Source organism: Miscanthus floridulus, chromosome 3 (assembly GCF_019320115.1).
Source record: "Miscanthus floridulus cultivar M001 chromosome 3, ASM1932011v1, whole genome shotgun sequence".
NCBI classification, from domain to species: Eukaryota; Viridiplantae; Streptophyta; class Magnoliopsida; order Poales; family Poaceae; genus Miscanthus; species Miscanthus floridulus.
Genome location: NC_089582.1, coordinates 16,838,004 through 16,849,468, shown reverse-complemented (window position 1 = coordinate 16,849,468; position 11,465 = coordinate 16,838,004). Strand labels below are relative to the sequence as shown.

The 11,465-nt window shown below is 44.5% G+C and overlaps 1 protein-coding gene across 1 annotated transcript; it reads right to left on the bottom strand.

Annotated features, from left to right (window-relative positions):
• Positions 1 to 1,962: 1,962 nt before the first annotated feature.
• On the bottom strand, positions 1,963 to 6,430 carry LOC136545090 (amino acid permease 6-like). Its single transcript, XM_066537134.1, has 6 exons — positions 6,189 to 6,430; positions 5,829 to 6,062; positions 5,610 to 5,703; positions 4,533 to 4,747; positions 3,963 to 4,105; positions 1,963 to 2,979 (listed from the first exon to the last, which is right to left on the bottom strand). Exons 1-6 carry the CDS (start codon positions 6,313 to 6,315, stop codon positions 2,338 to 2,340), a joined length of 1,455 nt encoding a protein of 484 aa, XP_066393231.1. The 5' UTR covers positions 6,316 to 6,430; the 3' UTR covers positions 1,963 to 2,337.
• Positions 6,431 to 11,465: the final 5,035 nt, after the last annotated feature.

The window sequence follows — 11,465 nt, the reverse complement described above, 5'->3', positions numbered from 1 at the left end:
GCCACTTGCTCACGCCGCCGCTCGGCCTACCCCGAGCTGAGCCCCGGTGGTTGCACGCTCACTGGCGGCCTCACTCGAGCGGAGGCCCAGTGGCCACATACTCATCAGCGGACTCGCCCTCACTGGCCTGGCCCGTGCGCTTCGGCTTGCCCAAGCACCCACACGCCTCCTCCCAGTCGGAGTCTATGCGGCCCCTTGGCGGCTCCGCGCCGACGCCCGGCGAGCCAACTCCACTCCAGATTCCCATGTCCGCGCGTCTCTAGCGCAATCGCCCCTCCCCCATGCAAGCCGGGGGGGGGGGGGGGGCAAATCTACCAAGGTCGCGACAGGACCCCAGAACGGGATGAAGCTGGTTGAAGCTAGTTTTTTTCAGCTTCACCCCCCACTTTTGGCTTGTGAGAGCATATTTTCGGGGGACTGCAAGGAGGAGTTGTTTCCAGGAACCCGTTTGGTAAAGAAGTTGCAAAACAGTTTTGTGAAGCTTGCTAAAAAGCTCTACCAAATAGGCCCTTATGCTTGCCTGGCTACTTACTTGCATGCAACTATCACCTTAGTTTATATATGTATTTGTTGATATATAGTGATCTTGTGAGAGGCGAGTCTCGTGCTCGAGGTGTGGAAGGTGCTTGATCTGGCCACTAAGGACTATCGTTAGGTTGCAACCATAAACACAAGACTTTGACTCATGTATAGCAAAAAGGACTAAAATGCCCTTCCTAGAATAGGAATATTCTAGGAGCCTTTTTGGGTTGTTACGAAGGCATTTTGGTCCGCCAACTATGAAAAAGAGAACTATACCCTATGAATAAAGAGGGCTAAAGCATTACTGTCTACACCATCCACTCTCACTGTTATGCCTTCACTCCCTTGTTTCACTATCTAAATTCAGCAACCAACATTCCAACACTTTGATCGCAGACAACATTCACCATTATTGTTTATGCCATTGTAGTAGCAAGAGTGCAGTCTATACAACTTAAAAAACATTGCTTTTAACAACATACAAAATGCAAATTTTGAATAAATGGTCCAAAAATCATATGAGTTTCACCATTATTGATAAAAAATTTCATAAACGAATAATATAAAAAAATTGAGAGTCAAATATCTAGATTCATTAACCCATAAGAGTCACCATAACTTAATTAAGTTAATGTGACAAATGCATAAATACATGGAGGTGCTATGCACAAGGAGGAAACTATATGGATATGGATGAAATAACATCTAGAGTGTGACTCATGTTTTATCACCACTGGAAAGAGATTGGAAAGCATCTATATGGAAATTACTCTATAAATTAAATACTTATAGACTAATTGCTGGTCAGAGTCTTTCCTTAAAAAGGAAACATGGCTTGTTAAAGAACTGAGCGAGTTGCTTAGGTTGGTGGACTGCAAGCCAAATTAGGGCATGTTTGGAACGCAGGAATTTCGTAGGAATCGTGCAGGAATTTCACAGTAATCATTTCAATTTCACAGGAAAAACGCAGGAAATATTTCCCGCATTCCAAACAGGCCCTTAAGGATTGGGAGCTTTCAGCTTTGCAAGTAGCCGCCATTGCGTCCGCAATGGTGCTAATTATGTAGCTAGCTTACGTGGAGGTGAGAGACAAAAGCAAAGACTATTTTATACATTCTTATTTTCTACGTACAATTAAACCTACATATTTCTCTCTCAGATTATTAGACTACGTGAAATAGATCAGTTATTTATTTGTTCATCGCTAGTGACTACTCTCTCTTCTACTTCGCTCATGTCCACGTCAGAATAGCTAGCCTAATAGCTAGCTATTGGGACGCCCTTAGTATTGAAAACGTGCATCCCCTGCTTTTTTTCATGTCTTGCTTTGTCCTTTCCCTGGTAGATCACAAGTTCTGCACATGCCACATGCTGAGGTTTATCCAATGGGCACTTCGGTGTAGTAGTAGTAGATGGAGACATTACATTATATTCCTTTGCATTTCAGTCAACTGAGTTGTAGAATCTTATTTCCATTTCAATTAGGCTGCCATTACACTTAATTGAGAATTACATATACATTTTAAAGTAAAAACCCAAACCATTAACCATGCATATCACTACTTAGGCTACGTACTTTAACCACCATTGACATTTGACAGCACTGGAAGTAATTAACCTGTTTCAGGACCCACCATATATATCCTCCCTTTGCTCCCATATGACTGTATATATGTATGCATCACTTGGACTAGCATGCATTGCATGCGCATGCGCATGCACCTGCATGTACGTTTCAGAGTCGTCGATCGTTCACTCCTGCAGCTAGCTATGTGTCATGTCGTCGTCCAGATTCCAGAGGCATGCAGTCCTTATTTAGGAGACCTTGAAGGGCTTGTAGCCCTTGAGGTCCTTGACGAGCCCCTGGACAGAGCCAGCGGCGGCGAGCAGCGAGACGAAGAGACAGGCGTAGCTGAGCACGTTCATCCACGTCCACGCCGGCGAGAATCGGCGCGTCTTGGCCTGGGCCATGTACATCTGGATGGGGAAGTAGACGGTGAGCGGCCAGAAGGAGACGGCGCCGATGAGCCCGAGGAAGTCGTTGAAGAAGGGGAACACCATGGCGACGAGCGCGGTGACCACGACGTAGGCGGTGCGCCACACGAGGCGGAACGGGCTGACCGAGAACCGGCCGCCGGCGACGGTGTGCTCGGTGTTGAGGAAGGCGGCGTCGGGCCAGCGGGACCGCGCCCAGGCCTCAACGAACTGGTAGATGGGCTGGCAGAAGACCTGGTAGGCGCCGATGAGGTGCACGGCGATGCAGACGTTGCCAACGTCGATGAGCCAGAACGGGTCGTAGAAGCCGAACCCCGTGAGGAAGTTCCCCGGCGCGTCGTTGCCGAACGCCGCGTAGCCGAGGACGCCGCACAGCATGTAGAACATGGTGGTCGTGGACACGCCGATGAAGGACGCCTTCTTCATCACCACGTTCTCCGGAGGGCTCGACCGCAGCGTGTCCTGCGGTGTGTGGGCAGGGCAGGGCAGGCATGCGCGTCAGTTCATCAAAGTCGTGCGTGCATGCATGGTAAAGTAAAAATGAAGCTGTAAATTGCACAAGGTAAATAGTATTACTGCGTTGACCTATGGCGACCTAGGAGTCAGAGAAGTCTGCCAGCTGATGCGTTGAGATTAGTGCATGGCTACTGCATTTGAGCCGGACTACTGACTGATGCAATGCAATAATGCACCAACCATGTTTCCTCCTCAAGCATCCTAGATTAGATGTACTGACTGCCATTTGAGTAGGATATAGGATTTACATTTTTGAACAAGACTAGGATAAGTTTTACTTGATGGGGGGATGCTTACTATTTTGATTCTGCAGGATCATTTTCAGTATGCTTATACATAGGAGCTGGAGTAATGCTCAGCCATGTGCACCATGACCAATTGACCATATTGATTGTGTAGGACAAGGAAACTTTGGACTTTTGATGGCTGAAAGTGAAAGACAACGGAGCCCTTATTACTCTGCTACATGGCAAGGATTCAGATTTGGCTCGTCTCTTTGTGCACATGCAGACGTCCGGAGCCTATCTATGCACTAGCGTGCACTGGGCTCAATGCATGGCACTAGGGCAGCGACCCTCGTGTTGACTACTGCACCATTTTGGTGTTGAAAAGAAACATTTTTATAAGTTTGTGTGATGTATGATTGGACTCCTGAGTTTGTTCCCTTGTGCCTGCCATGCATGCTCACCTGCATCACTGCAAGTATCCAAGAGTTTTGTCCCTTCCTATACAGACCAAAAAGATCACGGGCATGGGCGCATGGGCTCATCAGTTCATGCTAGTAGCTAGTACTAGCTTCTTCAGATGAGAGCTGTTCTTTTTTAAAAAAGACGCAGGTGAAGAGTCCTTAGTGACTAATACGTGGTGCTAACTACAAGGTATGTAGCAGGGTTATACACAGATGTATCTGAATTTCTTCACGGTTATACCTGGATTTCTATGAGGACGTTGGAGTAGGAGTAGGCGAAGGCGATGTCCCCCAGGGACTGAAACGTCTTCCATATCTTCTCGCTCGCGGTGACGTCAACCCCCACGACGGCACCCGTCAGCGACGTCTTGACGTGCACCCCACCTGCAATTAATCATCAGGGGCCATCAGCAAACATGTACAGAGAGATGCACTGCAGTCTGCAGTGCACTGCATCGCATCGAACGGGCGACATGCATGCATGATATGATCGATCATCGATGCATGCAAACAAAAGGCTAGCTAGGCCATCGTCGACATGTCCAGTGTCCTCATTTGTGCATGCATGTCACTTGTCATGCAAATTGCAAGCCAAACCAAAAAGGACGCTGAGTGATGTACATGCCCCACCAAGAACATAATTGCATGCTTTGTTGGTACATATACATATCTTGGCATGCATCATGCATGCAGGTGGATAAAGCTGATGATAACCAATGCATGGCTGGTATGAGCTAGTAGCTAGCTGAGAGATCACTCATGATCAGTGACTGACAGATCAGTAAGAAGAACAGATAGCTCAAGAACTTGCCTGCGATCTTTGCGATGGAGAGGCCGAGTCCGATGGAGGAGTAGGCGAGGGACATGACGGCGGCGACGATGGAGAGCCACCAGAGCTTGTGGAAGTTGGGGAGCTGCGACAGCAGGATCTGGATGCCCGCGAAGATGATCATGTTGGTGGTGTTGGACGCCTCGCAGTCGGCGCCGTGCCCCTTGCTGTGGAAGCAGTTGGAACGCTTGATCGCCCTGCACCACCATGCCAAGCCAGCAGGTTACGGTACACATCCATAGATAGATGCAACAATCACTGAAATGGTCTAGCTGCTCTGTCATTTGCTTGGTGCTGTTTCTACTGTCTAAGGGAAAAAGATTGCTGCTCCTTTTTGTAAATCTAAATAAACACAAGAAAGAAAGAAAGAAAAAGGAAATACGATTCTTCTTGCAGGCATGCCAATACAGGCCACTCCTTTTTCACACCCTCTTTTCCAACGGATGGATGGATGGAAAAGGGAAGCAGCAGTGGCGCCCTTCAGCATCTGGTTTTTCTTTCCAAGAAAGCACTTTTTCAAGTGCCAAATAATGTTATCTTGGGCATCACTTTAAATTTTCTTTTCCCTGCCCTCTGGAACCTTAAAAGACAACCACCCTTATTTGATGACAACTACAGATGATGCGTGAATTAATCATCAGGACTACTCCTCCCCCTCATCAGCTCCTCTCTTTTCCTACCTACTCTGATTAAAAACCTTTTGTTACCTCCAATAATAACCCTTTCAAAGGATAAAAACAACAAAAAAGAACTTTTAATTTCCTCAGAAAAAAGATGGAATGATTAATTGGAAACATGCATACGGAACGAACTTGGACTCATCATCACAGGAGCACCACTTACGTATAGAAAAAAGACAAGTTAAACGCTGCCGGTTTGACTGAAGTTTATTTATTATATATATATCACATATGGTCATTCAGTTTTCCTACCAACTACCAAGGGCAGAACAGTGGTGGTGGTTGGAGACATCAGACATGCATGGAATGGAAGAAGAAGAAGAAGAAGAAGAAGCAGAGCATGAGACAGGGGAGGGCGCGGGAATGCATGCAGTAGTACCCCATGCTGATGGCAGTGGTGATCGTGTAGCCTATGGTGACGCCCACCAGGTTGATGTACTGCGCCAGCGAGCACAACCGGTACTTGGACACCCCTGGATGGTGGAACATTCAAAACAAAGGAAATCAATATTCAAGATGGACAACATTCGAATCCATCCATGCATCCATTTGAATTTGAATTTGAATGTTGGTGAGGAGGGACACAACATAGACATACCCAGGTATGCCCTGACTGCCTGGCCGTAGGTGTAGTTCCGCTTGCCGTGGACGGGGTCGGGCGCGCGGTAGCAGTCGGCGAGGAGGCTGGAGCAGAACCAGGTGATGGAGGAGAAGGCCAGCAGCACCACGGGGCCGATCACCCACCCCAGCTGCGCGATCGCCCACGCCAGCGACAGCACCCCCGACCCGATCACCGCCGTGATGATGTGCGCGCTCGCCGTCACCAGCGTCCCTGCATGCATGTCCGTCGTCCATCGCCGCCGGAGCAGCACGCACGCACGCACGTCGGTCATGCTCATGTCCAAGTCCAACCATACGCATGCAGAGCATGCACAGACACAACGGCTAGCTTACGTACCCGTGCGCCTCTCGCGCCCGTCGTCGTCCAGCAGCTCCGCCTGGTCGCCGAAGCCGGCCTCCGCGAGGTTGAAGGCAGCCACCTTCCCCGCCGCCGCCGCCTGCTGCTGCTGCCTCTCCGACACCATTGCGCGCGAGCGTGATCACCGGCTCCGGCCTGCTGGCAACTGCCTCTAGCTGCTACGTGTGCCCGTGTGTGGGAGAAAGAGAGAGGAACACAGGGAGGGATCGGAGACGGTGGTGGGCGGTGGCGAAGGGACGAGGAGCGGGGGGTCTCCTTTTGTAAGCGTCCGGCTCCGGGGGTGGGTGCGCGGCTTGCCTTCCTGCAGACGATCGAGCGGTTGGGATTCCATGCGGGGAAAGCGAGCACTGTGCCACCTTCTGTGTGTCGGCTTCCTCCTCTCTCTAGTCTCCTCCCACTCACTACTCTTGATTCGTGTCCCTAGCTAGCACACTGCACACTCTTGCTGCACACTACAGTGAGAGAGGGAGAGAGAGATTATGTTTAAATTAGTGTGGCAGCAGATAGATTAGTAAGGGGAATTGCTAGATTGGAACACTCATACCCTGTTCGCTTGATCGTTTCTATGGCTTCTAAGCCGACTGATGTTGTTTTGTTGTGAGAAAAAAAAACTATATCATGACTGATAAGCATAGCTGATACCGATCAAGCGAACAGAGTGGGACCATCTGCCGTCCATTATTTATGCTTGTAGACTATATACTATGGGCTTGCATGCATGCACATTGCACATAGGATCAAGAATCTGCTGGATACGAATTATTGAGGGCTCTGCAGCATGCACAGCAGGCTCATCTATGCTGATCTTCGTTATCATCCCAGCAGCCAGCAGGGCAGGGACTCAGGGTATTATCGCTCAACATATCAACAAGCATTTCTGCTACTGGTGTGTTGTGTCAGCGTGTGTGCATGCATGCATGGTCTGTCTTGGGCGTGTCCGCTGCAAGGGGCACACGGCACACGGGTCTTAAAACTATATGCCAAGTAATGATTAACAATAATAGTTATCGAGTTTTCAAACACAAATGTATGTGTGTCTGGAGTAAATGAGCTTCTGTTACAAGCCTATGTTCTCTTTATCATTTCAAGTGGTATTTCACCTAACATTTTACCAAACTCTTGGCTAAAAGCGCCGCCCTTTTCCATAAAGAAAAAAAAAGTCTTCAACATGCCTTTGATTATAAAGATTCAGCATCCTGAACAATAATTCTCTTGGATTCTCCTTTGATGATTGTGATAAGTCATATTTCCAATTGATATAGTGGAGTCGTACATCTTTCCTAATTTGTAGCATTGCACAAACTTCTCATTGAAGTAAAACGTAAGGAAGTAGCTATAGTACCAGTTCATTCTCAGTATACACACATAAATGTGCTCCTATATATATTGTGCCAGTTTGTATATGAGGAAAGATTATCTCTATGCCATGTGAACTGTGAAGTGTGGGTGCTTCCCCAAGATTCAAGTTTTCAATAGCTTGACCAACTTCCTTTATTTGCCTTTTCATTTTTTTTCTACTAGTGTGTTAATTAGGTGTGCCTGCCTCTTAGCGCGTCAACTCCAAGGGGCTCTGCATGAACCTTACTCCCGATTAATAATCAATTATAGTGTCAATTTATTTCAAAAACATATACAATAACAGTGAATCTTTGCCACTCATGAGTCAGTGCACCTCCGAGTACTAGGTATGGAACAAATGGATTACTACTATAAGAAAATTCATCATTCAATTTCAAGCATAATTTGTATTTAAGTTTTAGCAAACTTTTTTTTTGTAGGAGCATCGACTTTCATTACAATGAAAAATAAACTCTTCTATTTTCCTTAACTATAAAGATTTAGCCTCTTGTAATATATTTCCCTTCATTTAGTCGAGTCATGCATCTTTTTTGGTTTGGACCATTGTGCATGCATGCTTCTCTCAATAAAGGAAAACGTTATGAAGTATCTATATTACATGCTCATCCTTAGCAGTACACATAAACGTGCTCCTATTGTACTTATTCATGTATGAGGCCACTACTGGAAATGGAAAATTTCCTGTCGTTATGAAACCGACAGAAAAATGCAAAAAACCGACAAGAAAAATAGAAAACTAATTTTCCTATCGGTAGACAGGGTTAAAGTGACAGTAAATTAACATTTTTCTGTCGGTTTTTATTTTTTCCTGTCGGTATGCCATTTTTCTCGTTGGTTGGACGTCGACAGGAAAATTATTAGTCGCCAAGTCTAGAGATTTATCTTTGTCGGAAGATGACGACAGGAAAAAACTGTGCATCAACAGGGAATAATATCTCCTGTCGGTTTTGTCCCATCAAAAAATAGAGTTTGGACCGACAGGAAATATGGTTTCTTTCCCATCGACAACAATCCGATAGAAAATATATATTTTCCTTGTCTACTCTCTCCTGACAGTATAATTACAACAAACTGACAGGAAATATTAATTTAGATTTTTCCTGTCATTGCAGTCATCAGACCTCGAAAGAACCTCATTTATTCACAATTTCATACAATATTCATGATAATAGTACATGCACAAACATGACATCTGATTCTATAATTTTTTCAACTTGAACACAAATATATTGCATCAATTTGTCATCATCCACATGCCATACATATAGACTAGATGCCCTTAGTTGGCATCATTATGCCCTTAGTTGGCATCATTAGCCACAAATTAAGATGCCCATAGGTCTTCCATCCACAGCTACATAAATAATAATTTCGCAAAAGCATCAACTTGTTGATTGTCTTTCCCAAAAACTGGCATCAACTTGTTGGCTGCACCTTTACTATCTAAAGGTTAGAAGTGGCAACTACCAACAGCTTCTCCTACAAGCACAAAATGGCATTATCTGTTTGTGATGACTCCCACCTTCATGCATGGTTTTTGTTCAGTGTTTCCAATGCAGCTCTGTATGCAACATTGAGATTGTCTTCATCGTGGCCATATGTGGCATTGTCATCATTGGTCGATTCCGAGCCAACATGAGAAGAACCAGTGGCCTATACATATATGAAGAGAAATATTAGTTAGATTGCTATAGGTAGTAGTAGTAATCTTCCAGATGCTAACAACAGCCAGTAGGTAAACACATTCCAGATGGAAGCAAAGAGATTATTTGCCTTCAGCATGTACTACCAATTAGCCATACATAAACAAAAATGTACCACCAATTGTCTGTCATCATTGGTCGATTCCGAGCCAACATGAGAAGAACCCATGGCCTATACATATATGAAGAGAAATATTAGTTAGATTGCTATAGGTAGTAGTAGTAATCTTCCAGATGCTAACAACAGCCAGTAGGTAAACACATTCCAGATGGAAGCAAAGAGATTATTTGCCTTCAGCATGTACTACCAATTAGTCATACATAAACAAAAATGTACCACCAATTGTCTATCATCATTGGTCGATTCCGAGCCAACATGAGAAGAACCCGTGGCCTATACATATATGAAGAGAAATATTAGTTAGATTGCTATAGGTAGTAGTAGTAATCTTCTAGATGCTAACAACAGCTAGTAGGTAAACACATTCTAGATGGAAGCAAAGAGATTATTTGCCTTCAGCATGTACTACCAATTAGCCATACATAAACAAAAATGTACCACCAATTGTCCATCCCAAGGTGTACTTGTACTTGTACCATAGATCTATCAAAGCTACACTCAGAACAAATCACTAATTTCAAATAATGCTCACAAAATTTATCACCAAGCAATATTACAGTCTCATAGAAGACGTCTTCAAAAAATGCTATCTTATTATTTCATTTAATATTTATTCATTCATAAGGAAAAAATCATATAGTTCCCATTTGTCATCAATGCCACTCAACAATATTAGAAAAATATGTGCTGATATCAAGTCATGTGAGAACAGAACAGTGCTACCTATTTTAGGGAATTAGATCTATGAAAATTAAGCAGTAAGTATAAGTGCATGATAACAACATTGGTTCAAAAATCAGTTGAGAGGAGAAATCTGGAGTGATGTCAACTGAGTCCCGGTCCATGGGAACTGAACCAATGCAAATATCTACCTTACCATTAGTACTCAATTAATTCAATTTAAGTCCAGTAGCTATGCAAGAATCAAGATGAGGCCACTTCCTCACTGGTGGACTGCTTGTTGCCATTCTGAATACCACATCAAAATTATAGTCATATAGTTGCCCAAATGCAAAAAAATTAGGGGAAGTTAACAGTACGAATTAGTTGGTAATTTACTCACGAGTCACCACTTGGATAAAGAGCCACCCGGCTAGATGGTGGAATGGTTTTAATTTGGTTCTAGTCCCCAGCTTCCTTCCTCGTTTTTAGGAGGCTCTATTTCGGGAGGGGCAGCAGGTCTAGTCCTTTGTGGGGATCCATTAGTAATGGCTGTTCCTTGAGATGCACTTGTTTGGGTGGCTGTTTCTTGAGAAGTACCATTTTGGATCCATGCCTCCTAGGAAGACGATTTTTACGTGCATGACAGATTCCACGAGTCATCTGCATAGGAATGATGAGTTAGAATATTGTATTCAATAGTATACATCAGCTAAATAGAACTGAACAAATGCATAGGAACGATGAGTTAGAATATTCTATTCTGTAACACCAAGCTGCAGCTACATAACACCAAATTCAGATTTAATATCACCAAGTTCAGATTACAGAAAACAGCTGCAGAATACATAACACCAAGTCCAGATTTAATATCAAAATAAGGTATAAAGGGTACATTTGATCCTATAAAAAGATGTGGCAAATGGTGTTGGTTGCTCATCTACTATAGGTGGATTGTCCACAGCTAGATCAATCGACATTTGATCCATTCGATCAACCTCATCAAAACCCTCCCCTTTTGCTATGCTATCACCTTCATCATGCCTAATATGAGTCTCCCCGTGCTCCGTCCATGTTTCATAGCCTTCCCTAAAACCATGCTTGCACAAGTGCATCACTATAGTATCCCTTTTGAGGCTGAAATAGTTTCGGCACATGGCACAATGACACTTCCTGGTGTCATTTGTAGCTACCTCCATATTGGAAAATGCATGGTCCAAGAATTGAGTGGTTTGATTAATCCATTCACTAGAGGGCGCTTTACCACGCTGCCAGCCACTATACATCCAAGTGCGGTGTGACATATTAACTAGTTGTATTTGAAAGATTAAAATTATTAGGCATCACATTGTTTTTATGTTGTAGTGTTTTAGAAAAACAGGACAAACACACAAAGTAACAAGCAGATCCATA

What these genes read in the sequence shown, in the direction of transcription:
- LOC136545090 (XM_066537134.1), bottom strand. Translation starts at nt 6,315, where the DNA reads ATGGTGTCGGAGAGGCAGCAGCAGCAGGCGGCGGCGGCGGGGAAGGTG. An exon ending in GGCAGTCAGGGCATACCTGG is followed by an intron (nt 5,704 to 5,828) that starts GTATGTCTATGT and finishes TCCACCATCCAG; the next exon opens with GGGTGTCCAAGTACCGGTTG. An exon ending in CTCCATCGCAAAGATCGCAG is followed by an intron (nt 4,106 to 4,532) that starts GCAAGTTCTTGA and finishes GATTAATTGCAG; the next exon opens with GTGGGGTGCACGTCAAGACG.